We start from the raw sequence: 27,348 nt of genomic DNA on the forward strand, positions 1-27,348 counted from the left end.
CTTTGGTTCTACAATAAATGTTCAAAGTGCCCCAGCAGTGCTGGGCAAACTCAGGCGTAATTGTAGGTTTTATCAAGCCTGGCACAGATTTTAAAATAATAATAGATAGAGTTTTATAGTAAATTATAATGGTATGAAAAAAATTTGTTTTGGCCCGTTCTTAAAAAGTTTGCACATCACTAAGGGCAAAACAATGGCTTTTCATCTGTTGCCTATCTTCTGTGTTATTGCATGCTAACTGCGAAACTGCTAAACTATTCAGTTGATTGTTAAGTCGGCTAGAACATGCTGTTCATCAATAAAATTTCTCACAAAGCACAGTCATCTCACTTCTCTAAATGATCTATTGTCTGGAAATTAAGTTTTGATAATGTAACAACATTATTCTGTGAAAAACATCATGTTGGCTGATCAAGCCACTCATATCACACACTTTAGTGTTGCAAATAGCAATTTTGTAAAGTTTCTTGCACTTGAATTTGGATTATTTAACCTTTTAACGGCCAATGTTCCCAATTGGGAACATACTTTTGATTAATTCAAAAAAAATATTTCTCTTTAACGAAAATAGCTGATTTTTTTTCCCTGAACATATAAGGTTCTGAACTTAATTTAGAAAAGACAAAAGTTATTCGATTCAGCTCTTATCATATCAATTTATTATTCTAAAATCACCCATTTTCAAGGGAAATTATCTGTAAGTTTATGTTTTAATTATTAAAATAGTTTTTGTAAACATACATGCATCTCAATTTTTTTTTAATTGTAGAATATTGCCAAGAATGATAAGAAATGCTCAATGAGAGAAAAAAAAAATTTGTATGAATTCCAGGGAACTTTTCCTACGATTGTTCCCAATTGGGAACATTGGCCACTACTGACTATTCTAAGTGCAATGCAGAGGAGTGGCATTCCGAAAAAACAATTTATTGCTTTTTCCCTCTCTCTGGTGTGTCTCAAAAGGAAGGAAAAGTATCAAATTTCACATTCTGATGTTTACATGCAGCACCCCCTTTTTTCTGTGACTGACCTTGCCCCCCCCCCCACGCCTTCCCTCTACGTTTTGAGTAATTTTGTTGGTATGTTGGTCTTTCAGTTCTCAGTTGATATCTGGTCTTGTGACTTTCTACACTTCTTTTTCCCATCTTTTTTGTTATACTAGTAGTAGCTTATTAGACTGAGTTTGAGAGATTCTGATATATCACATCTCTCTGATGAAGAATTGCCTGATGAAAATGAGCGGGCTACAGATGAGGAAGATATCGATGACAACATGCTTGGCCCCGTAGTTCTTGCAGATGTTTGTGGATATCTGTGTTTTAAGATCAACACATAGTTCATTTGTGGGTGAATTTGTAGATCCTATCAACATGCCTTCTACATCAAAATTGCCTTTCAAGGATCAGATAATTACCCAGTCAAAAAATAAGAAAACATCATGTGTCAAGAGCCAAAAGACTAAAATTCATGCAACCGAAGTGAAAAAAAAGTACTGCATTCGACAAAAATATAAGTGAACCTACTGAAGCAATCAGTCATACGTTTCCTGAGCTAAGTGCAAGCCGACTCGATTGATATTTTTTTCAAATTTTTACCGCAAGAGTACCTTAGTTACTTGGCTGAGATGACAAATATTTATGTCGCACAACATGGATCGAATTTGAAAATTGAGTGGAAAAAAATCGCAAAGTTTTTTGGATTGGTTTTGCTAAGTAGGTATCACAGAATACCAAGTGAAAATGATTACTGGGGTACTTTCAGTAGACACAGCAGTACCGATCGTCCCCACTGTTATGCCGAGGAATAACTTTAGAGACATAAAAAATAACTTCCATTTGATGAATAACTCTTTCTTACAACCCGGTGATAAGTTGGCTATCTATGATGAATTAAATGAAAAATTCACACACATTCGGTTTGGATTGTTCCATGATAAACTAAGCATCGATGAATCAATAGTACCGTATTACGGTCATCATTCAAGTAAGATGTTCATATGGGGAAAACCGATTCGCTTTGGATTTAAAATTTGGATGATTTGCTCAAACAATGTGGTTTCCCATATAAAATGGAAGTATATGCTAGTAAGCAGTCATCGGAGCCTGTGCCTTTAGGTACCAGAGTTGTAAATAATATTTTCTCTCTCTTTATACTTTTAAATAATATCTTTTAACTTACCAAGGGATCCATACAAAAACCTAAACCCGTATGTATGTATTCTTTTGTGAATTTTAGACCAGCATTTCAGCTCATCATAAGCTCTTTATTATAATCCAGATATACATGCCTTTTGAGTGTATTCGAGAGAAATTTATTTCCATCATTTTTAAAATTCTATATGTATATTCTTTAATTTTTAAAATAAATTTATTAAATGATGACGAATTTTGCATCATCCTGTAAGATGGCTTCACTGCGAAAAATTATGTTTAGTCAGATCCGGCCAATGTTCCCAATTGGGAACATTCAAGAAAACGCATAGGGAAATTTTTTTTCTTCAATTTCTCGATTGATATCTCTTAACTAAAAAATCAGAAGGAGAAATTAACAAAAAAAAATAATGAAAATCACTTGGAATCTGAATTCGGCCGGTAAAAGGTTAAACACTCCTACTAGCAGACTTTTTAGGACACCCTGTATATCAAAAATATACTTATTTTGCTACTGATCTTTTTAATAAATAAAACAATTTTTTAGGATCCTAAAAGACACCATTAATTGTTAAAGTTCATCTGCCCAGGGTCAATTTTCATTACTCATTTATCCATGCCATAGCACATTGTTGACAAATTAATTATTGACCTATAGATTTTTCTTTTCTTTTCAACTTTCCCCCCACAGCGGCAGAAGGGTGAAAATAGTTGAAAATTTTCATAAACCGGCACAAAAATCATAAATAATTTGCAGACCTGACAGCAACTAAAGCAAATAAAAACCATGATAGAGACTTATGTTACATCTAAATTTATATAGGGGTTACATGAACTGGGTGACATGTTCCAAGGGCTGGTGGTGGTTGAAGAATACTGATTTAGATTATACAGGCAATTGACAATGAATTACCTTTTTTTACCGTGCTTCTTTCTGAAATTAACACCTCAATCAAACTAGCATTCCTTTGTTTGTTACAAGCATTACACAGAAACAAACTTCCCACAGGCAAATCATGTCATAGACAACACACACTGACATAAAAAATTACAAAACTTATATCATTATTTCATTCAATTGAATAGAAAGGTTCTGTTCCATTAAAAACAATTAAAGGGCTTGCAGCAAAAAAAAAAAGGTTAGCTGCATTTTTGACACTTTTGGGACATTAAAGAAAATCTAATAGAGCTATTCTTTACTTATCCCGTTGCTGTGAAGGTGTTAAGCAAGATGACTCTCTCCGATGGATATTTCACACTTCATGATAAGATTCACATTTCGTTTTTTTCCGTATCCTGTGTATATAATATCGGAAGTGTAAGATAACAGATGAGATGGCATGGGGCCCCTCCAATTGCTTTTAAAATATACCTCCATCCTAATATGTGTACATTCATCTGTCTTAACGAAACACCAAAATGTTTCTCCAACTCCAAACCCCATTTGGTCTGTAATCACCACAAAATTTGTTAATTGCGGCAGTAATTGTCCGAAGAAAATTTGTAAAAATTTTGCTGTGGTTTTTCTTCTTTATTGACACAAAATAAAGTGTTCCAGACTCTGCCATGGAGCTGGGCTGGAAGAGATCTCTGGAACGGGATAAGTACAGTGGCAAAGTTCTGGCGTTCATTCATTCATTGTGATGCTTCATCTATTGAAAAACAATCTAACTGCTGAAATTACCCGTGTCTTGCATCAAATGAAGGAAAGATTTTTTTTTTAACAAGAAAAAAAAAAGTGGACATAACACAAAAGTCCAAAAATAGAGCTAGCCCCTTCTTACTGCAAGCTTTTAAATTTTGTTCATTCATATCCATATATACCGTATGATAATTTCAGAAGTGAAGAAAGCATTCTACTTTTCTACAGAAACATTGAAAAAATTTCTGTCAAGCCAACAATATAGGCATACCAAAGATGGCAGAAAAAAATCATTAACTTGTCCAGTGAAAAGAGCAGTCATCATTATTATATGTACTTTTTTCATATGGGAAACAGTTCTCAGAACAATCAACTGCTTAATGATGATAACTTTGATAAGAATGAAGAACAAAAGCAGAGTTAGCACACAGACTCATCCCCCACATGAAATTTTCTTGTATGCAACTCAGCATACAAGCTTCAGCGTACAAATAAATTAGGAACCCATATATCACTAAAGTTTACACTATGCCGAACAACTGTTCTCCAAAGATCGCTTCCTTATCTCTTCAACAAGTTTTTCTCTGGGTACAGTGAACTATAAAACAAAAGAAAATTCTTCATCAGATACACATATCTGGACAAGAAATGGCATAATAGAATATCACCATCATTATACATGGAAAAATTAACAAAGATTAAGAATAGAATAAAACACAACCCCCCATAACAACAGGAAAGTAGCATCTTCATTATTATAATCACAGGGTGATACAAAAATAAGTGTATACAAATTTCCTGATGCTCTGACTGGCCAAAAAGTTTAGTTAACTTTCTAATGCATTGTCATAATATTAAAGATATTCTTGAATATAATTTGTGATTCCAATAAATGTTTTGAACATCCTACTTTATATGACAAAAAATGCCAAGTAACTGTGCGACAGTAACTGTGTTGTACCAGAAGAAACAAAATTGTGAAACTGCAAAATCATTTGGTAATGCTTGTTCACTTGTCTCAAAGGGCAATCAAGCAGTTTAAGGAGCTAGGTCATGAAGGTGACTGTCCAGGGTGAGATAAAAACCACTAAGAACCGATAGATCCTCAAAAAAAAGGCGATTAAAAATGAAAGAGTCTAAATGAGAAAGATCGCCCATTAACCAAGAATCTGTGGATTTGATAGAAAACAAGAACTGGGACTGATAGCTTAGGAATTCTATAAGTGTTAACATTTCACTGATGAAAATAAGTGAGTACACGGCTAAAAAAATGCTGTGGACTTGAATATATCAGGCCACTAGTGATCGATGAGAGAACATTCTTTTTTTTCATAGATGAAAAGCTCTTGAAAACTGAGCAAGCACACAATCATTCAAATACTAGACACTGGTTCTTCCCCAACCATCAGCCATTTCTCAGCTACACCAAAAACCCACCAAAGGCAGCTACATTGAATTCAAGTGAATGTGGTTGTTCACAAATGTATATATTTATATTAGGAATTGTCAGTTTTTTGTAAATGGAATTAAAAGAAAGATTATTTGGGAAAAATATTGTATAGTTATTTTTTGTCACCCTGTAGATCATTTTTACACAATTTGGACAAAAAAACTTTAAGGAATAACAATCAAGGATTAACTTCAGCAATAAAAGTAAAATCAATTTCACAAAACAATTCGTCAAACCTAGGTATAATGTCACTCCTAGAGGTAGAAAAAAATTGGCATCATATGTGAGGTGACTTAATAATGGGTTAAAACCCAATCTGCTAATTATGCTAGCAAAAAAAATTCTGACGTTACAGCTAAGCAGGCTGACATTAAAAGTTAAAGGTGAATATGTGATCAAAGTATGACTTTCACTCAAGAGAAAGACAAAATATTTATCAAATAAATGCTATTAAAATAGTCTAAAAATACCTCTATTTTTAAAAGGTTTACTGAAAAAATGATAAAAACAAATAAAAATACAAATTATAATACAAAATTTTTTATCACCTCTTCTCTTGTTTCTATGTTTCTTAGCTTCACGACTCCTTGCTGAAGTTCGGACTCTCCAATCACAATCGCCAAAGGAATTCCACGGCTCTCGCAATACTGGAGTTGGTCAAGGAATTTTGGATTCAATTTGTAAGATTGCTCTGCCTAGAAAAAAAGTTATAGTAAGTTTCCAAGAAAATGAACAATAATGTAAGAAGCAGCAATTTGAAATTTGTGTCTCATTCAGAAACAATAATCATATCAATGTAATTAGTACATAAAAACCAGACACACATCTCAACATTAATATTCCTAGGGAAACAATGTAATTTGGGAAAAATAAACACATACTACAAAGAGGGAATCTTGATCATAAAAATTTTTAGAATTGAATTTTTTTTACTTTCAGGGATTAACATGCAAATAACGATTATACGGTACGTTATGAATCACAACACTATCAGGAATATTAATTTTTCAAATTAACATGGAAAAAGTCTGCATTGTGTGTTTGAAAAGGAAATAACACATTTGAGTCTTTTTCTTTCAACTGAGCACAACTCCATGGGCAATTAACTACCAAATGAGTAGTGCGGGAAATGTGTATGTGTACTTAACAGTTTGAGTGCATTATCTAGTGTGTACATGAGTTTTTAATGCTGCCATCTATTTTTCAAAGTATGAGCAAAGTGTAATCTATATATATAAAATTGATTTTCTGTCTGTCTGTTCTCTATACAAATCTACAATTTTAGATCAATCGTCGCCAAATTTTGCATATATACCAAATGGGATCCGACTCGAACGATAGGCTACTTTAAAATTTCATCAGAGCAGGGCAAATGCGTTTAACACGTGTATATGCCTTTACAATGGTTTGCCATTTCTTCAACGCCGTCAGTATATGTATAATATTTATGGCTTTATAATGGTTTGCCACATTTTCAATACTCCCAGTAATGAGGTTTTTTGAATAATGTCGTAATCATCATCAGCATCGCTTTGATGGTCAGGAAAAGGGTGATCCTGATAGAAATCAGTGTAAAAATTGCAGATTTTACTGTAGAAATGCGAAAATTTGATGGGGTTTTCTGTCACATCAATAATTTTAAAAATTATATTGAATTCTTGATATTTGAAATATTGAGTTCGCTTAGAGATAGGCTATACGAAGCCCAGAAAATTAAATATGAAGTAATTAGCAGGACTTACTTTTGAATTGGATATCCATGCAATAACATTGATTTCAACTTTTTATTTGTATCTTCATTGAAAATTAATGTCTCCGTATTGGCTTTTAATATTCAACTGCATAAATCCATGTAGATTAGGATGTTTTAAAATTAATTATGGGCCCGTAAAAAGTACATCGAAAAAATTCCACAGCTTTAATTAAGCATTTTTTGAAGCAGAAACAGGCAGAGATGAATAACTTGAAGTTCAAGGGGGGGGGGGGGGAATCGAAATACCTAGCACCCTTTAAAATATATATATATATATATATATATATATATATATTTCACGTTATTTTAAATCTAGATTTGTTTATTTCATGAGTCGCGCAGGAAGTCGCCATATTGGTGAACTTAGACACGGTTTGTGTGTCTCTCAAAGAGAGGGATATCATGTGATCCAAAAAGCCTCATCGAAGAAAACCCGGGCATCGCCGGGTATTATAGCTAGTCTATATATATAAAATTAATTTTCTATCCAAATCTAGAATTTTAGATAGATTGTAGCCAAATTTTACATATATACCAAACAGGACCCAACTTGAACGGTAGGCTACTTTAAATTTAAAAGTTCATCAGAGCTGGGTAAATGGCCGAAATGGACCGAGACTGAAAAGTAACAATGATTTCTGATCCTCAACAATGACTTTTAGAATTTTTGTTAGGGAACCAAGGTGACCATAGTAATGCATTTCATCCGTTTTAGTTTTGCAGAGGAATATGGATGAGGTACACGTGTGGTTTAGTAGCAATGCATTTCAGATATGCCTTTAAAATGGTTTGTCCCCCCTTCAATGCTGTCAGTATTATGTATAGTAGTTCATTCTTTTATGATGGTGTGTTACTTTTTCAATCTTCCCAGTAATTGAAGAAAACGCGGGCAGCGCTGGGTATTATAGATAGTGATAGAATACTTGTGCCGTTGTAGGTCTGCTGGTCTCTATGAGAGAGCTGACTGTTCAAATTCTAATCTACTATTCTTAGTGTCCAGATATTTAAGAATTTTCCTTAATCTGTGACTTGAATTTCCCAGCATAATGGCTAATGGGGGGGGGGGGGAAGAGATATATAATTTAAAAAATGATTCTGCTATCTCTCTCTCTTACATTTATTGCATGATCAAGAATTTATGATTAAAATACTAATTTGAAGGCTTCTGATACAAATACGTGACCTGAACAACAAATTTCAGCAATTGAGAACCTCAATTATCCAGGAGAATGGCAGTGAGGATGATCATTGATAACCAATAAACTCAGATAAACAGTCAAGACTAAAAAACTGAATTATAACAGAATAGTAATAACAAAAATGGTTAAGAACTTTTTAATTTATGCATCTTTGCTGGTTCAAAATGAATACTCAGTCTATATTCCCATGTTATTCAATCGAGTACAATTTAAACTACAGTAGAACATCGTTTATCCGAACATAAATTTTCTGAATAACTTGGTCAACCGAACACCTTTTTAACCTAACTTATTTTAAGTTTTCTATAGTTAATGATGCTCAACAGTTGGTATTTTCTTGGAACTTGAATCATCTTTTCTCCCAACTCGATAGCTCAGCTCTATTGTACACTAATTCACTTCCAACAATTGTACATACCATACCTGTGAGCTATAGATATGTAAGTGGGAGGGGGGGGGGGGCAGATCTGGGTAGAGTGCATGTAGTTATAAACGATTGACAAGCAAACAAATGTGTGAATAGGGGCAGATTTTTTTTTTCATCTGATGAATTCATCTTAAATTCAATTTATTCCTTTGCTTCAATGAATTAGTTTCGAAATCGATTTTCGAACACCCTTTGGTCCCAATGTGTTCGGATATAATCGGGATTCTACTGTACTGAAAATAAAAAATCATTTCACAATTAAATAATGACTATGCAAATTGGGCAGATTCCTGCACCAATAAATAAAGCATTTGTCTGGGCCCTTATAGTTTTATCCCCCTAAATTTAAGAATATTCGCTAATAAATCAAAAATATAAAATATTTTATCTTAATAATGGGGGAAGGGGGAGGGGGGCGGCTTTCTTCCAGAAAAGGGCACTTCTTTCAATAAATTCCCCTCTAAGTCAAATGCCCTCACTGAAAACAAATCAACAGAAATTGATGTTTGTAGACATCATTACATACAACCATTGTTTTCTGCTTATCGTTTTTTTTTTGTCATTAAAAAACTGCTGTTTACACAAGAATATGAGTTTGAATAAACCATTCTTCTAATCACCAAATAATATTACCCATTGCTGTACTTTACCTGTAGTAAGCAGTAATTTTGTGCCCAGCTCTCATTTACTTCCTGTGGAATTGAATTTTATGTACCTGGTAAATCACCAGACCCGGATAAAGTTCTACTATAAAATAAAAGCAAATAAAGAGGTGAAGGGGGGGGGGGAAGGGCATCATGGTGCCAGCAATATATCTGATGTGAAAGAAATGTTAACAAAACCTTTGAACCCCACATTTGTCAAATCCCCCCAAAAGGTATGAATTTGATATAATTGCAAATTTTATTTTTTCATCAAACAAATATAAAAAAATTGATCATACCAGTTTAACCCTATGTTGTGACTCAGAATGTTGATTAAAACCAAACAAAACTGTTAAAAAGGAATAATATAGAATTGTTAATTGATACATACTTTTATGTCAGCATCCCAGAGCTCCCGACATATCCTCATTCTCTCAAGTCCTAATTTCTTTTGAGCAGTAGCAACATAAACCTGTGTCTCTGTAGTCCGGATCTTCTGATTGTTTGCCTGAATAATAATAATAAATCAAGTACTTATTGGATTTGGGGGGGGGGGAAATCTAGAATAAAATTATGTTAAATCTGTATAAAAACTGGAACGAGTCTAGCCAGAATAACTGAGGTTTTTTTGATAATAAAAGTATGCTTTTCAAACGCCTGAGTAACATTCACCCCTCTTTTATGGAAATTTTTTTCATTCCATTGGTGTCCGCAAAAAATAGATTTTACTGTAAATTTATATGAGTATCAATGTTGTTTGTTTCAGGAGGCATTACAGTAATACCTCGGCTAGCAAATGTCGGATTGAAAAATTTTCTGGCTAACAGATTTTTTGGACCCTTTACTGCCTTGGCTAATGAACACAGATTCAGCTAACAAACATTTTAGTTGATATGGATGCATGTACGGACACACAACCATAAAACAGCTGTGTTGCGAGCTGAGAGCTATTTGATGTGGCCTACCACCTTGAACCTAATTTTGTAAAAATGAACAAAGCACATTTCAAGATGACTTGAGTGATCCATGCCACAGTTCCAGAGCACTTAAGTGATTCGCAGCATGTTATAAGATTACTTAAGCGGTCTACCACATGTTTTGAAATCAATGAAATAGCCTGCAATCTCCTAAAAATCCTTAGCATACATAGTGTAAAATAAAATACATATGTTTCCTTTCTCATCTTCCGTTAAATTCTCCATCTGATTGTGAAATTGTTTATCCCTGCTTTCTGTCAGTATTTGTATTTTTGACAGGGATTCTTGGTGTTTTATGAAATATATTTTGAGATCTTGGGTGGGCCATTCCTGGAACAAATTAAACTATTTTCTATACAAACATGTGGAAAACAGCATTTTGGATAATGAACCTGATTCCTGAATGAATTATATTTATTAATTGAAGTATCACTGTATTATTAAAATGTGAAAAACATGAAATTATGAAAACATAATTCATATACACTTATGTAAATTTCTCATTCTTTTTGTCTACATGTTATTTTTCAATATTGACATCTTACCACTGCTTAGAGAAATGTACTGTAATAATTATCCGCAAAATCTTCTTTCAAGAGGATTTCATTGTTCTATAAATGCTTGAATTTACATTAAATATCCTCAAGGAATATAAACTCAAGAAGCCTTTTCTCTCCTAAAACCGTCAGCAGTTATTGAAAGATTAACTCACTGTCATTTTAGCCTCCATTAAAGCAAATATACGTTCGATGCCAATACTCATTCCCACACACGGCACATTCTTATTCTTTGAATCGAACATTCCAACCAGATTATCATAACGTCCTCCACCAGCGATGCTACCGATGCGAACTGGCTCACCATCAGCATCTACATCTTCCAAAGACTGACCTATTTGGAATTACGAAATAAATAAAATATAATTCCTTTTTCAGTTCCGCCATTGTCATATCCTTGAGAAATAGAAGCAAAAAATAATTATTGTGGAAAAAAAGCAAAAAATATTAAAAATGTGGGTGACATGCAATTTTTTTTATATCTTGATCCCAGACAGAATAAAGAGCCATTATTTATATTATATGCTTATCAGTTTTTCTTATCCCTTATATCAATGACAGACTATCAGAATGAATAAAAAAATTACCGTCCCCAAAATTGCAATACAATTTTACTACTGAACCACACATGCACCTCATTCATATCCCTCTGTGGAACTTCTAACAAATTGGTACATGTTTGAATGCGTGGGTATATGCTGCGAACCAAACACAAAGTTTTTAACTGTGCAAGGTCATGGCGGGGACAACGACTTGGGAGTCTGGCACCCCCCCCGAAATGTGAGAAAATGACTGAAAAAAAGGAGAAAACATGGCCAAATCTATTGTTCTATCACTTTAGTCCCCCCCCCAACAAAATTTCTGGCTACAGGCCTGTAACTATGACTGAAGTGTAATGATTTAATAATTGTATCAATGTGGGTCACAAGTACCACTTGCAGACGTGCCAACTTTTGAAATCCAGGAATCCGGAGATTCTTCCGGGGGGGGGGGGGGGGGGGGGGGCTGCCCGGCACTCATAGACTCAATTGAAAAAAATAAAAGTAAAATTTTTTTTTTAATTTAATCAACTAAGGAAAAGTTCAATTCCCCCTTTGTGCTTTGCCCCTGAGCAGAATATAATTGCATGTCAGTTTTTCCATGCGGAATAGGGAAATCACATCAACATACTGTTCATATAATATAAGTGTTTCTTTTTGTGGATGCTATCAGTAATTGATAATCTTGGGTATATGAACTCTTAAAAGCTTTATATAGCTTAAAGTTTTATATTTCTTTCTGAAGGAATTTAATCAAAGGAAACAATTAAAAAACTTCAAAATACAAAGCTGCTGACAAAAAACTTGTGTTTACAGCACGGCTGTTAATGGAATACAATGATTATACAGGAATTTTGGCAACCAAGGGCTTCCCCCTGATAAATGATTGCAGATAAACGCTACGTAAACAAAGTCACGACTTTGCCAGTTGCTTAAATGCGGTCACCAAGACTTTTTTTTTGCGGTTGCTCAATGGAAATGACCAGGCTGTCAGCTATGGATGTTTTCCCTAATGTGATGACAACGTAAAATCTCACGCAAAATCTGGAGAAACTAACAAATCCGGAGAGCAGAAAGATGAAAAATCCAGTCTCACGCCTAAATCTAGAGAGTTGGCAGGTCTGCACTTGGTAAAAGTTTCTAGGAAAACAATCAATAGTATTTTCAAAATCAGTGAGTAACCTAAAATAACTGATTTAAAAAAAAAACCAGATGAGATCCAGTGAAGAAATTACAAGTTTTAATATAATTATATTCAGCATATTAAACTGCTTCCAGCCTTAACAATCTCATAATCATATTCTTATATTTGTTTACATCCACCGAAAAGGTGTGTGAAATAAATAAAAAACATTATTTCATCTATTAATATTGTATGACTAGTGAAAACACTCAATTAAAATGTTTTGATTAACCAGTTAAAAATTTTAATCGATTCTAAGCCCAATTTTTTTTACATCCCCTTTAACCGTCATCTGATAAATTAAGTTCTCCTTTTTGCCCCTTTTTCAGAGTTGAAGTTAATGAAATATATTTTCCTGATTAAACTTTTTTACCAATGCATTGAAACCAACTTCATGTTCTTAACCGTGTTTTTAAATCATTGAAAAAATTATAACTGAAATAATTAGACAAAAAATTGGCACAATGTCATATGCCATCATAACTAGATAAACATGGATTAAGAAAGCAATTATCATAAATTTTACAGGGCCAGTCAAATCCTCAACACTCATTTCTAACCAGATTTATATCAATTTTTGGTGGATCCAGGAAGAGTGGAATGACTCCTCAGACTTTTCTCTAACAAGTTCCATAGGCTCCTGATTAGTTCCAGGTCTGGACTTGGTAGTTGATAATTCAAATGTTCTAATAAGGACTTACACTATTTCAACTGATTATCCACAGTTTGAGACAAAATATATTGCAGGGTTCATACTCATTTTCGTAAAAAAATTTCCCTGACTTTTCCAGGTTTTCCAGTCAAATTTTAAAAAAATTCCAGGTTTTTTTTTTAAATCAAAAAATTTATATAAATTAATAAAAATTTAGAAAAAATTAATTATATTATAAAATTATTTATATTAATTACAAAATTAATAATTTTAATTACAATATCATAATGACATCATTATCGCAGATTTTTTTCACACATTCATGCTTTTCAAATACACCTGATGGAGAAGAAAAATGGAGCACAATTAAGGAATGAAAGATTTCCCTTTTCGGCAATTTCAATGCCCACAAGATTTAAGCCTTTACAGTTGTTTCCTTTGTGACATAATTAATCAAAGATGTAGTTGGTTTCACTGCATCAAAATTCTTTACAGTTGGCTTGCACTCGTGTAAGCGCTAGAACCGAGAAGCTACGCAATCGGGGGTTGTTCACTGAACTCTGATTTCACGTGCTTGGCATAGTTCTGGATAACTTATCTGCCCATGTTGCGAGTTTTACCGCAAAGCTGCCACCATACGGGTCATTTTTGACTGCTTCGATCCAATCATCCTACTGACGATCCGCTCAGACAAGTTTTCTTACAACGTATTGTTTTCAAATAAAAATACCCACGTGGAAAATCAAAACATACCCGTGCGTCATCTGTCGTTCCTAACTGAAGTCAACTTACGAAATTATCGCAACTGCGCTTTGTACCCATGGCTTTCTACAATGCGTAGTTATGATGTTTCTGGGGAAGCACTAGGAAAAAGTTACGATAAAGTCGTAGCAATACGCTTTTCCAAGCGGACTTACGAAATCCTCCTTCCTCCTTGGCAATATCTAACGTTTTTTTGCGATATATTGCAATATTTTACGGATTATCAATATTTACGATGTTATCGGAATTCCCTTTTTCATCCCCACGGATTTTTTCCCCTCATTATTATTTTTGATCAATCTTTTTTCCCGATCAGACGGCAATCGTGACGATTTTCCAGGTCGTTGTCTGAAATTTCCAGGTTTTAAAGCAAAAATGGGCCATTTTCCCTGATTTCCCTGACTTTTTTTAGTAAAATTTTTTTTCCCTGACTTTTCCAGGTTTTCCCGGTTTTCCCTGACCCGTACGAACCCTGTATTGTTATTCTGGAATGGTAATCATCTTTAGAGAGGAAAATGTACATTGATGGATAGGAAAAGGGGTTGGGAACCCCCATGTTAGATATCTGATTCACTTACATATTTTGTGATCTTTTTATGTTCTGTTTAATATATTGGTTTTATATGAGGTCAGTACATTGCTACTATATCATGGCCATTCAGTCAGTAAATAAAATTACCTTGTAGCACAGCTTCAAAAATTATTCCAGTGTAATAGTCTAATCCTCTAGCCAAGCTCAAATCAAAGGAGACCTGTTAGAAGATATTGCAGACATTATTCCAACATAATACATAATAACTGAGAAACAACTACATAGTGATAAAAATATGTAATAACACTTTTTAAATCTATATATAGCAGGACTTCCCAAATCTGGACACTTCACTCAATTTTTTCCCCTTCAATCAAGGACTTTGATGTTTTTTCTGCACCCAAATTCCATTTTGGTCTTTTCTGTTCCATAGGTTATTTTCTTTCTTTTTTGTACTGCTTCTTCTCCCCTCCCTCAATGTATTGTGTCTACTGAACATATCTCAAAGTGATTAGTCAGGAAATCAGCTTTGATCAAACTGACCAATGATGAAATTCGCAATACAAATTTAAATCTAGAAGAGATCTAGAATCTATTCAGAAAATGATGAAAATGGGAAAGCACGAAGGGTTGAAGCACATTCGAATAAATAAGGTTCTTTCTTGCTTAGATAGTGTACTTGAAGACTTGGAACGTCAGATGATTGCAAGAGGGAAAGTTTTTATTACTCTATAAAATTCTAGGAAAGGTAGAAAAAACAAATTGAAGTCCCAGAAACAGCAGAAAATTATGGATATGTTTCATCAATACTTAACAATTTTTTTAAAATAAGTAAAGATATTTTTTTCCTATGTACAATATAACATTAATAATTATTAATGTAATAAATTATGGTTTGAAATCCAAATTATTTGTTAATTTGAATATATATTGCTTTATTAACTGTCTTTCAAAGGAAAATATGAATTAAAGTACTCAAAAAGGTATATTATGACTTTAAACAGAGCTGGATCTTGAATCTTGCAAACTACATGGCTGCTGAAGGCACTAACTGAAGGGGGGCTGATTTTTTTAGGACACTGAGGGGGGGGGGGGTGATTTTTATCACCGAATTATCATTTACTTATGCTTGAATAATGTCCAGAATCGGTCCTGGCTTTGAATATGAATACCAGGGAAATAAACAAAGCAGACCCATGATCCATAATCAACTAGGGCCAGAGGAGTCCAGATTTGAGAGGTCCTACTGTACATACATATGATAAACTTTTACGAATTGAACTTTTTTAAATAGAGATTATTACTTTATCCAGGACCCCATAAATATTACAGTACGTAAAGAAGAGCTTCATAGATTCCAGGCCCTTTTTGCTGAACTTGTTGTTTGTCATTTCTTCGCTTTCAAGAAGTTCATTTACCAGCTCTGCACCACCTTTGTAAAAAGTAAACAAAAGGTTAAATATTTTAACAAACATTCGTTAAATTTTTTTTCCCAGGAAATGAAGGATTTAACAATAAGATGGGAAATTGATGTCATCATTCTATCTTTCAATTACAGATTTTCAGGGAAAATGACATAATTTTCATGGAAATGAGATTTTAAGAATTGTATACATAGACAAATGTGATTAATCGATGCGATGATAGATTAAAGTAGTTCTTGACCGGTGGCCATATACCCCCTTCCTTGTGATTCCGAGATAATCTAAGGAGGCCATGGGTAAAAATTAAATGTAAGGGGAGCCATGACAGGTGTTTGGCGGCTTTTATATAGAGAGCTGTGAAAAAATAAATTTGGATTTGAAAAAAAACCCATCAATGAAATATGGAGGGGAAAAATCAGGGCCATCCTAATGCATGGGGTCCCATCCAGGCATGGTCTGGTAATTTCATGTGTATAGAGAGGGCTTACATGACAAGATCTGGTACAATGATTTTTTAGAGCCGAGTATGTAAATATGTAAAAGCTATTATTTCCAACCAAGTACGAGGTCCCATAACTTGGGGACCTTAGAATGTTGAAACTGCCCTGCATAGAACCTCCACAAGAAGGAAACTCATTGAAGCCCAGGTGGTAAGTTCAGGGAACACGCAGTCAAGAAAATTAAAGTGTAATAGAAGGAGGAGGGTGGCAAAACCACGAATCGATCATTGCTTTTAGATAAGGTAAGAGGTTGTCTTCTGTTGATAAAATGGGATGGGGAGGGGGGCTAAAGAGAAGGAAATATGGTCCAAAGGAGACATGCGGGCAAAAACAAAAACCATTAAGAATAACTAGATTAAAGGATAATGGGTGTTCTATTGTTAATTAAAAGTCATGGTATTTGAAAATTTCCTCACCATTCTTTTTCACATATTCACCGATTCTGTCAGCCACATCAGCAGATAAACCCTTTTCTTCAATCATCTCATGTCTGACTTCTTCCCACGGAGTCTAGAAAAGTATTTAAATTGAACATAGGTGCGAGATCAATTCCCATATTGATTTCTATCCAGACTTAAAACATACTGATGAAAAAAATCCTTTTTTTTTTCAAACTTCACACACACACACACTATAGTTACCTTATCCAACTTATCTACAGAAGAACAAATGGTCCTGAATTTATTTGCTGGGACACCACAAATAGCAAACATGCCATCTAAGATAAGGCGGTGATTTACCTAAGAGAAATAAATTACAAAACTCAACATAAATACAAGATGAAGTATATATATTACAAGATCTGTGATAACAACTACTACTTAACTGTGCATGCACCTTGTAAACATTCCTCTGGGGAATTTCTAAGAAATTGATTCATGCCAGAATGTGTTGTGTGTGCGTATACGTGGACCTCATGTATTAATGTTGTCAGAATGATGCATGTTTTGTGTTATATTGGAACTGCCATCTACCTACCATGCTCTTAAAAAAGTGGGAATGGCACATGCCTATATTTTCATGTTATGTAAGTATCATATTAAATCTCTGCCTGCTTTCTGCGGAGAGGCTTTTTAAATTTGAGACTGGCTTGCACAAGAACCTTGAAAACCAACATCAGCCAACCACCAATTATGCTACCAACAAGGTTCAAACCTGGATCCTTACTACAAGAGTCCAGCATGATGTCCTCAAGACCACACAGAAGAAATTTTTATTACCACAAAAGCAGGGCCTGGTGTAGCCTCCCAGGTTACAGGGTACTTTTAGCATCAGGGCATGTGGTTGACATTTGCCTGCTATGCCCAGAAGACTGGCCAATTAAATTGTACTGTGTGATATTAAAAAAAGTGAAGAGATTGTGTGATCAAATACGCTTCTGGCATCATAGATATTTCTTCCAAATTAAACAAGAACAAAATATTCTGAACTGATTATTGTATTTCAAAAAGCAAGATGTACATAAACTCATAACTTATCACCAAAAACTTCAGCAATAAAATTGATTTAAATCACCTTGACAACATAATCACCAATATCCAAATCACTTAATATCTCTTTCATTATCCTAACACATTCCACATCAGGTACCATTTCATCATATTGACCAGCAATGTCAAAATCCTGAAAAAAATATGGTTGTCTAAAATTAGCACAGACTTAATAGTAATGCGAGTACAATAAATGAATCACTTAGAAGGTAAAAAAAACTTGACACATGGGGGGGACTATCTTGTATCACTGAGATCAAAGTAGACTTTTTAAAGTACAAAAAGTCCAATGAATCAACAAGAAATAAAAAAATGGGGAAAATACATATATTGCAGGCTGTTATATAAAATATTTATGATATTTGATGCTCTAGCATTTGTTTTCTTTTACAGTTGGACTTGATACACAACAATCACTTTAGGCAGCAATGAAGAGATATCTTGCCTCCTCAAAATCCTCTTATTTCAGCATTGTAAATCCAGCTATATTGTAAAGTTATTTCTCAATGGAACACTCTTGCCTATACTCCTTAGTATGCACCAGCTGGAAATCAGAAGAAAGCATACTTAATTTTGAAAAAAAAAAATTTTTTTTACAGAGGGTTTTGGGATTATTGCTATGCCGCTAAAAGGGTTAAATGCCAATGATGTGACTAGAGATTGTGGTGTAATTAATTTATGGAAAATTAATGACAAAAATGCACAGCCCTGCAATTCACAGATAAGAAAATTCACGACGGAAAAAATCAGTGCTGAGGAAATTTATGGCATACAATATTCACTGACAACAGTTTATCACCAGTGAGTGAGTGGCTAAATGATTGAGCAAGTAGTTGAATGAGCTAGCACAAAAGTTAGCTAGTAAATGACTATATGAGTGATAACTTCGGTAAGTAACTTTATGAGTGACAAAGTAACTTTATGAGTGACAAAGTAACTTTATGAGTGACAAAGTAACTTTATGAGTGACTGAGTAATTGTGTGAACGAGCAAGCACATAAGTAATTGGGTGAGTGACTAGGCAATGAATAACCATAATAGTGATTGGGTGAGTTACCAGCAGAGTGAGTGGGTAGGTGAGCAATTGAGTGACCATATGATGAATGGGTGACAACCAAGTGACTCACTGACTATCTCTGACTCACTTGATTAATCACTCACTTGGGCATGTTGTCGATGAATTGTGCGGTGGTGGTGAATTGTTACAGATGAATTGGCTGCACATGGTTGTAATTGGGTTGTTTAGGAAGAGTTTAAAGCATTTTCTGTCATTCTCACATAAACAAGATCTACAGAATATAAAATTTGGACTGTCAATATACAGAGATGTTGAAAGAATAACCCTTATTGAGATAATATGATTAAAGCATTTCAGGTACAAAACTACCAATGAAAAAACTGTCACACAAGCATAATATAAAATTTCACCATAGCATGTAGACAGATGTACTCACACATTGATAGAATTCCCTATATCTACCCCGTGTCATTGAAGGTGCATCTCTTCGGTAAACTTTACCAATGTGGTACCGCTTGAAATTTGTGATCTTGCTCATAGCTAGATACCGGGCAAACGGAACTGTCAAATCGTATCGTAATGACAAGATTTCACCGCCTTGATCAGCCAAATCAAAGATCAACTTGCTGTCTTCTCCATATTTTCCTGTTAATACCTCCTGTAAATTCCATTTGGAAGAAAATAAAAGTGTTACTTATCTGCATCATGAACCACTTTAGAAAATACCATAAAATTTATTTAATTATGCCTTTTTCTATCATAAATCCAACAGCGAAATCCTACAATATGATAATGACACAACTGACTTGTTAACAGCTTTAAGAATGAAGCTGAAATGGGTGTAAAGGCGCTACCAGGGTTGGATTTTTGCCAGGACAGTGGCAAAAAGTGGAAAAACCCAGGCAAAAATTGGTAAAAATTCTTCTTCTTATTCATGACATACCAAGCTTAGTTTTTCAATTACAAAGTATTCCTTTCAATATAAAAACGTAAAAACATGTAAAGCTTATAAAATTACATGGTATAAAAATGAATATTCAGCAACCAAAAATATGTGTGAAAACATATTCAAATAAAATATGCATCATCCAGATTTGCTATAAAAAAATCCATAAGTATAAAAGATTTCATGATTATTTATATATAGAATTGAAAACAGATAAATCCAGTTCCATGTGGGAAAAATGTTTGCTTTACCCCATTAAAATACACACCTAGATTTGTTATGAAAAATTATATATCGCGCATGAGAGTAGTGTGTAGCGGCGCGCTACACACTACTCTAACACGACATAGGACTGCGTCATGAGTGAATAAGACATGGGACTACATCACATCAGAATAGTGAGTAGTGGCCTTTAGACTCACAACCAGCATGTGGCTTAACAAGAAATTTTAAACAAATGTAATAAAACCTAAGATGGACACTTGCATCAGACAAAAACCTGTCTTGAGTGAAAAAAAATCAAAAGATAGTCTCATCTATATGATTAATACTTTAATGTACACCTTTCTAAAACAAAAGCCTGTCTGAACCAGGATATTTTTTCAGTCTCTTGACCATCTCTTTCATACAGGTTTCACACTATTTTAATACTGCTTTCATTCAATTTCAAGGCTTCTTTTGCCACTGAAGACAAAGATTAAGGGGGAAATCCTCGTTGGGGGACGACGACGACGACATGAAAATATAAATTAGAAAGATGTTCAATAATTCAACTTTCATTCAGGAACTTAAATAATGAATGGCATAAACAATTACCTTGAGCTCAAAAACTGGAGTGTCTATGGTTTCAGCTCCATGTCTCTTGAAACAATCAGTGATTTTCTTGAAAACCTTCTCTTTTACGGCCATCTGGGCGGGAGCATAATCTCTTGTTCCCTAACCATTAAATAAAAAAATAATTATACAAAGGGGTGAAAATTATAAAATCAGAACTTTCATGTATTTACAGTTATAAATATTCATTTTACACGGAAAAGAATATTCAGAATACAGTTAGGCCTATAACTGTATTTTGCAAAAAATAATAGTTCTCAAATTAATTTCTTGTCCCTGATTACAACAACTAGGCTATGGACTTACTTTGGCTGTTTTCAAAACAAATTTCTGACTGCCTTCCGCTGAGACATCTTCCATTCCCTGCTTCATTTTTGCCTAAAATAAACAATTCCTTTATCATGAAGCACATGGAAAAAAAAAGGGGGGGGGGAGGAGGGGGAAGAGTTATTTTAAGCAGACTAACTTATATAAGTTTGACATTGACCACTGTAACCTTTATACAAGTCTATATTTAACAATATTTTCCAGACTGAAAATTATGCCACATGCGATGCCACAGAAAATCTGAAAAACAATTTGCATCAGATACAATAGAACTACAGTAAATTCCTGTGCATAATCTGCATATGCAAGCTTCTGGTTGTTACCATAACAAACAGTTCATCACTGAGAATAAAGGGGGAATGAAAGGGGAAAATGAATAGGGGGGGGGAATGAAGGAATGAAAGGGGTTGTTTGGACAGGTTTCTTTAGGAAAAAATGTTGATTTTTGCACTCACGTATACAGGGTGTCCTATAAGTGCTAATGAAGCCTTTATCTCAACTGCCTGTCGTAGAGGTAGTTTCAATTTAAGAAATGCTCAAAAGGCATTAAAAAATTACCCTTTACCAGTTCCGAGAGTAAAAATACAGCGTGTCACGAAATAAAAAAATCTAAATTTTTTTACATTCCCTTTGTCCTCTAACTTCCAATTAGAGAGTTGTTGCCCTGTATCTATCCTGAGGCCAACTGAAAATATTCCATGTTTCTAACTGAATATTTGCTAAGGCATTTAAATTCAAAAATCAGAGAAAAGGTACGAAAGAACTGGAAAAACTAACAGACAATGCTTTTTTCCCTCATTTATGCTGACTTTTCCCTCATTTATGCTGACGTTTCCCAATTTTCTATGATTTTGAATTCAAATATCTCGGCGAATATTGCACTTAAAAACATGGAGCTTCTAAGGGGTTGGCCTCAGGAAAGATAGGGTAATAATTTCCTAATTGGAAGTTAGAGGAGAGCCATATAAAAATTTAGATTTTTTATTTTGTTACACACTGTATGTTCACTCTCAAAACTGGGACACAGGGTAACTTTTAGATGCCTTTTGAGCATTTTCTAAATTGAAACTGTACCTCTACAATGAATGGTTCATGAGATAAAGGCTGCATTAGCACTTACAGGACACCATGTATACACTGTTACATATAACTTAATTTATGAAAACATTTTTGCGAATTATTTTTGTTAAATATTCAATCTATTTTTATTCCAACCTTTCAGAGAAAAAACTGCAGGTGACAGTGGGTGGTATATAATTCAGGGTTTGTGACAATCAAAAAAATATTAAGGGGCCAATCAAATTTCTTAGGAGCCAACCAGTGCCGTCTTAACGCATGGGCCTACCTGGGCACGGCCCGGGGGCCTCGAGAGAAGAGGGGCCTCACAAAAATGAGATTTGACTGAAATTTTTTGTAATTTACCTGGTAGGTCCTCAGAAAAACCACTTGGCCCGGGGGCCCATGGTGTTCTTAAGACGGCCCTGGAGCCAACCATGAAAAACAATCCTAAAAAATGTTTTTTGACTTTTCTGGGATTTGATTGTCTTTCAACATGAGAAGTTTTATAATGAATTCAGCAAATGTTTTGCCAGCCACCCTTGGACTATTAATTTATTAATCACACATAGAATATTTTAGACACCACCAAGACAGATTTTACCTAACACTAATAAATTCAGAATTTTTTTCAACGCGTAATCTGTGGATTAACTTACAAACAGGAAATCACAAGGCTTTACTAGCAGCAAATTAAAAGAAAAGAATAGGTCTAACCTTGATATTTAGCTGATCAATATGCTTTATCAATATCTGAGGGTGTTCCTGATACAGGAATTTAAACACCACCACCAACTATTACAAGCAAATTTCATCTAAGAACTTTACAAAAGTTACGGTATATAGTGAAAGATGCATGTTTCATGCCAAATTTCCCACTTCCACCAACTTCTCTAACCTCATAAAAATTTAACCTTAAACCTTATGAAAAGTTTAAGTAAAACTTAAATACAACAGATAGATAGATACAAGCCGATACAAAATTTAAATTCAATTAAAAAAAATGTATTCATGTACCTCCTCAAGTTGAGCAGTAAGTTGCGTAAAAGATAAAACTCTAATAGACGGAAGTCGAAAAACAGGATACACCCTCAGTTTTAAAAATATCTTCATCATCATGATATAACAATAAGAATGGGACAATACTTTTCAAATAATCTATAAATTAAAAAAAAGTTTCCTGAAGTGATTCCATGGGAAAAAATAATGTAAAAGAAGTTTTTTTTGTCGGTCATATAAATTATATAAAATTTTTTCAAACTATCTAGTTAAAAAATACAAAACAAACAGTCGTAAAATATCCCAAGATTGCTGACACCTTGGAGAAACTAATAATTCAACATTCCACCTACGTGATGACAAAAAAAGACATTGTCTCGTAAATCAATTTATTATTAAGATTCCTTCTTGTGACTTTGAACATGACTGGAACTAGGTCGTAAAGAAAAATTAATGTGTAACTGGTTTTTTTTTCATGTTCATCAGTTTTCCAACAATAATTATAGGGTAGTTAGATGCCAGGTTCAAGGAAATCTACACCTTTCTTTGACGTATTACGTGACCTAAATTCATTCAAACCAGACCAATCCACTGCATGAAAAATTGACACACCCTCAGACACGACGGGAAAAGAAAAGTGCAAAGCTCTTCCTATCACTCATTTCCCCCCCCCCCCCGCTTTTTCTACCTTTGTTTAAGTATTCATGCGTAACATGCAGATTTTGGTATTTCCTGATGAGTATCTCTATATAAATCATGATGATGCAATTCAATAAAACTTTTGCGATTTCTATATTTTTTAGTTTAATAAATCAGATTTTATAGCTTGGCGGCTTGAAATGAAACTATGAAAAACCCTACTGTTGATTAGAGATGGGACAAATAGTGATTTGGAGAAATAATTGAATATTTTGCTAATTTTTTGGCAGAATATCAGCTTTTTTTAAAAATTCAAATTTGAAATTGAAAATAAGATTAAGGATAATTTTAAACGACTGAAATAGGTCAAACATAAAAAAAAAAATTGCCACATTGAATTATTAGGATATTGATCGTCCCAATAGACCTATTCAGTGGCAGAATAGAATTTTTTTTCTTTAAAGTCGGAGTAAAAAATGAAATTAAAACTTTTAGTTTGAAATTCAAAACAGCATTGAGAATTATTTTAAACAATTAAAGTTGATCCTAAATTTAAACATTTTTAAATTTTAATTTAAATTTTTAATTTTTAATTTTTAATTTTGTGGTGGTTCCAATTTTTTTTTATACATTAAATACTGAATTTGTAATATTTACTAAGGTCATGAATACGTAGCATTTTCATACATGTAAATTATATTATAATTATGATAATAATTATTCAAATCAAATTTATACATTTTTACACATACATAAAAAATTTAAAATTAATTTTTTTAAAACATATTTCTCTGGTATGTTCACCTCACATATTTTTACAGGCTCAACATTTTTCTTTTTGCAATTTTAATGAGAATTAGTGATTGTGAATACTTCTAGCAACATCTTATAATAATTGGCAGTGTCCTATATTTTGTCCTATTTAATAGCCCAGCTTAATGTATTTTTTCCAATAAAATATGGCTATCAGATCTTTGAGTCCCCCCCCACCATTAAATAACATTTTTGTTTACTGCGATTTGTGTTGCAGTCCTTCATTTCCCACACCCTGCAGCAATTAGAAAATTGCATTTGAGGCAATTGAAGCATTTTTTGACTAAATTTCGCGATACCCCATATTTATCGCATCATGTAGGATCACAATCCTGACATCTTCCACAACATGTTGAACCCGAGTATGGTAGGTATAATTTTTATTTGAACCCATAAGGGGAAATAAAACTGACATCAACTACAAAGGTTGAATAATTTTTAATTCAATTAGAATTAGTTCTATCAAGTCTCTGTGTGCGAACCACCTATACTATTGTTGCGGAACATAGGTTGAGAAACACTGACTCAGAGCATTAATTTTTACCACTAAAACAAAATCCATCTTTTTATTCCTATGAAACGACAATACTTTCACAGGTCTGAAAAATAATTTTTTCCCCTCATTTTCCATAGAATCTATTAAATTTATTAACATCTTTGATATGTTGATAGACATGCTGACATAAATTGAAAAAAAAAAAAAAATTAAGTACTTATCGGATTCCAATTTAAAAATCATAGTTTGAAAATTATTGAAGCAACAATTTTAGGAATTGTTACCTGACAGACATTTGGCCAAACCTAATAATATTAGGCAAAGGGGCTGAATACAAACTGAATATTTGTTCCCGTCCCTACTGTTGATGTTTTTTAACAGAAAAAAGCTGTGTCATGTTTAGTAAAGTTATCTCAAGTAGTTTACAGCTGGGATTACACCATAAACAATTTTTTTATTAAACTTTTATAGTGTAAACCTGGCATTACAGACCTATAACATTTGAAAAAACATTTCTATTTTTCTGTTTCACACTTTGACTATTTTATTTTATTTATTCGACGGAATTTTAATAGCAATTCATTATGTTTAGCTGGATATTTTTTACACATGTTAAGCTTATGCGGCTAAAAAACTTTCATATGGACATTATTCTTTGAATTTACAGTAGGATCTCCAAAATCGTACACTTGAGCTGAATTTTTTTTTCTCAACCAATTACATTTTTTTTCACCCAAATTCTGTTCCAGCCTTTCCTAATAAACACAATTTTTTTTTTCTGGACCACTTGTTGTTGGTGTCAACTGCGATTATTAGGGCTTCTGAGGAAACTATGATGACAACTTTGTATCTGAATGTGATTAGTCAGAAAGTCAGCTTCGATCAAAAGGAAATGTTTCTTTTTCTATTTCATTTCTCCAAACTGTACAGTCAACCTCAGTATTTTGGAACTTGTACACTTGTTTTTTTTCTTCGACTATCTAAGTGACATTCCAAACATGAACGTATAAGATGCTGGGATGAACTTGCTAATGGCAACATAATGCTTTTAGCATATGTGTGAGAATTGAGCTTCTTATAAAGCTGAAATGCGGCAAATCATTATGAACGCTGTGAGAAGAACAGGAAAAATCTATCGTTTACAATCTTCAGAAACAAAAAAAATTTTAAATTTTTTTGGGATCCGAACAGTGACAATTACTACTAAACCATACATGGACCTCACCCACATTCCTCAGTGGACCTGACCATATCAATGAACCCTAGCAAGCAACAGAGTTATAAATTGTCTTGTAACCTATCGTTCATGGTGCGAGATAAAGGGGAAGAGGTGTCCAAGGGCTTTCGGAACTAGGCCAGTTAAAAGAAATTTTGTGTGTTAACAGGGGTCTGTCCAGACTTTTTTCATAGGGTCCCATTTTTGTGAAAGTCCCTTATTTTTGGGGAAAATAAGTAATTTTGTGGGAAGCAAAATAATCCATGTAATTATCACCAAAAAGAAATACCAAATTTATGGTTTCTTTTATTTTGTGAAGGGTCCATTTTTCAGATCCAGAATTTTGTGGAGGGTCCCGAAAACGAACCCAAATGTTCACTGGACATTCTCTCGATTAATCATACGATTGGAAAATGACTCATGCTGTATAAATTATATCCCTGTATCACAACTTAATGTAAACATTATCTACATAATTTGAATATTTTTCTTGCTGTTACAATGTAGATGACACTCATAGGAGCGTGCACCTCAAAGCGCATTGTTTTGATTCAAAAATGTGTGTTGGAAAAGAGGCGTGTCTACTGAAAGGTTAATGTTTTTCGCATGTTGAATACAGACATGTTTTAGTAGAGAACCTATTTCAGTGTGCACCACACAAAATTTCACATCTCTTTGATAGGTACATAAAATAGGCGCCCAACCCCTTGTGAACCTCCTACCAATCATTCAATTACCCATACTGATTAAAATCACTATTGGTTACAATTACGAGTGTTTAGGAGTAAAATGTAAATAACATGAAAACATACCAACACGTGCTTATATTCAACTTCTACGACCATCATTATCGTGATTGAATTATCATCACCTCAAAATAAAGTGAATCCAATGGTTATACCATACCTTACTCTTGCTGCTACTGACTACGCCATTGACTAAATTCGCCATAACTGTGATAAATATTGCCTTTAATTGATAAATAAATTCGATCAATGAATGACGAAATCCGCGAAAGGCACCGCAATATCAAAACACACGTCTTCACTGCCACGCAAGCAAAGTTAAACTATGGCTCCGGTTCGTACGGAAGCGAGTGATTGTCAACACTAAGACAGACTGA

The 27,348-nt window shown here is 33.8% G+C and overlaps 1 protein-coding gene and 1 long non-coding RNA gene across 3 annotated transcripts in view; one reads left to right on the plus strand and one right to left on the minus strand.

The window, feature by feature from the left end:
• Positions 1 to 10,937, plus strand: part of LOC149070184 (uncharacterized) — a 143,060-nt gene extending 132,123 nt beyond the window's left edge. Inside the window, exons 2-3 of the long non-coding RNA XR_016195043.1 lie at positions 5,818 to 5,954; positions 10,032 to 10,937. This is a non-coding gene — a long non-coding RNA (uncharacterized LOC149070184). The remainder of the gene's footprint in view (positions 1 to 5,817; positions 5,955 to 10,031) is intronic.
• Positions 1,090 to 27,298, minus strand: HisRS (histidine--tRNA ligase). 2 transcript variants are annotated; one of them, XM_089249372.1, is made up of 14 exons: positions 27,132 to 27,278; positions 23,080 to 23,220; positions 20,986 to 21,057; positions 20,662 to 20,781; positions 19,336 to 19,557; positions 17,907 to 18,014; positions 17,033 to 17,131; positions 16,808 to 16,901; positions 15,772 to 15,899; positions 14,615 to 14,687; positions 10,955 to 11,133; positions 9,657 to 9,773; positions 5,791 to 5,937; positions 1,090 to 4,390 (listed from the first exon to the last, which is right to left on the minus strand). In XM_089249372.1, the coding sequence occupies exons 2-14, from the start codon at positions 23,179 to 23,181 to the stop codon at positions 4,319 to 4,321; spliced, it is 1,533 nt and encodes a 510-aa protein (XP_089105498.1). In that variant the 5' UTR covers positions 23,182 to 23,220; positions 27,132 to 27,278; the 3' UTR covers positions 1,090 to 4,318. The 2 variants fall into 2 exon arrangements, with proteins under 2 accessions (XP_089105498.1, XP_089105499.1); XM_089249373.1 differs by lacking the exon at positions 23,080 to 23,220 and having other exon boundaries at positions 1,091 to 4,390; positions 27,132 to 27,298.
• Positions 27,299 to 27,348: the final 50 nt, after the last annotated feature.

Source organism: Pholcus phalangioides, unplaced genomic scaffold (assembly GCF_987345545.1).
Source record: "Pholcus phalangioides strain wild (caught in Gottingen) unplaced genomic scaffold, Ppha-v1.0 ptg000022l_1, whole genome shotgun sequence".
Lineage (NCBI taxonomy): Eukaryota > Metazoa > Arthropoda > Arachnida > Araneae > Pholcidae > Pholcus > Pholcus phalangioides.

Bases quoted from the DNA above. Each gene is read 5' to 3' on its own strand.
- HisRS (XM_089249372.1), bottom strand. From the start codon at position 23,181: ATGATGATGAAGATATTTTTAAAACTGAGGGTGTATCCTGTTTTTCGA. The intron at 19,558-20,661 runs GTAATTGTTTAT...TGGAATTTACAG, and splicing joins CTCCAGTTTTTGAGCTCAAG to GAGGTATTAACAGGAAAATA. The intron at 18,015-19,335 runs GTGAGTACATCT...TATTTTTTTCAG, and splicing joins ATAGGGAATTCTATCAATGT to GATTTTGACATTGCTGGTCA.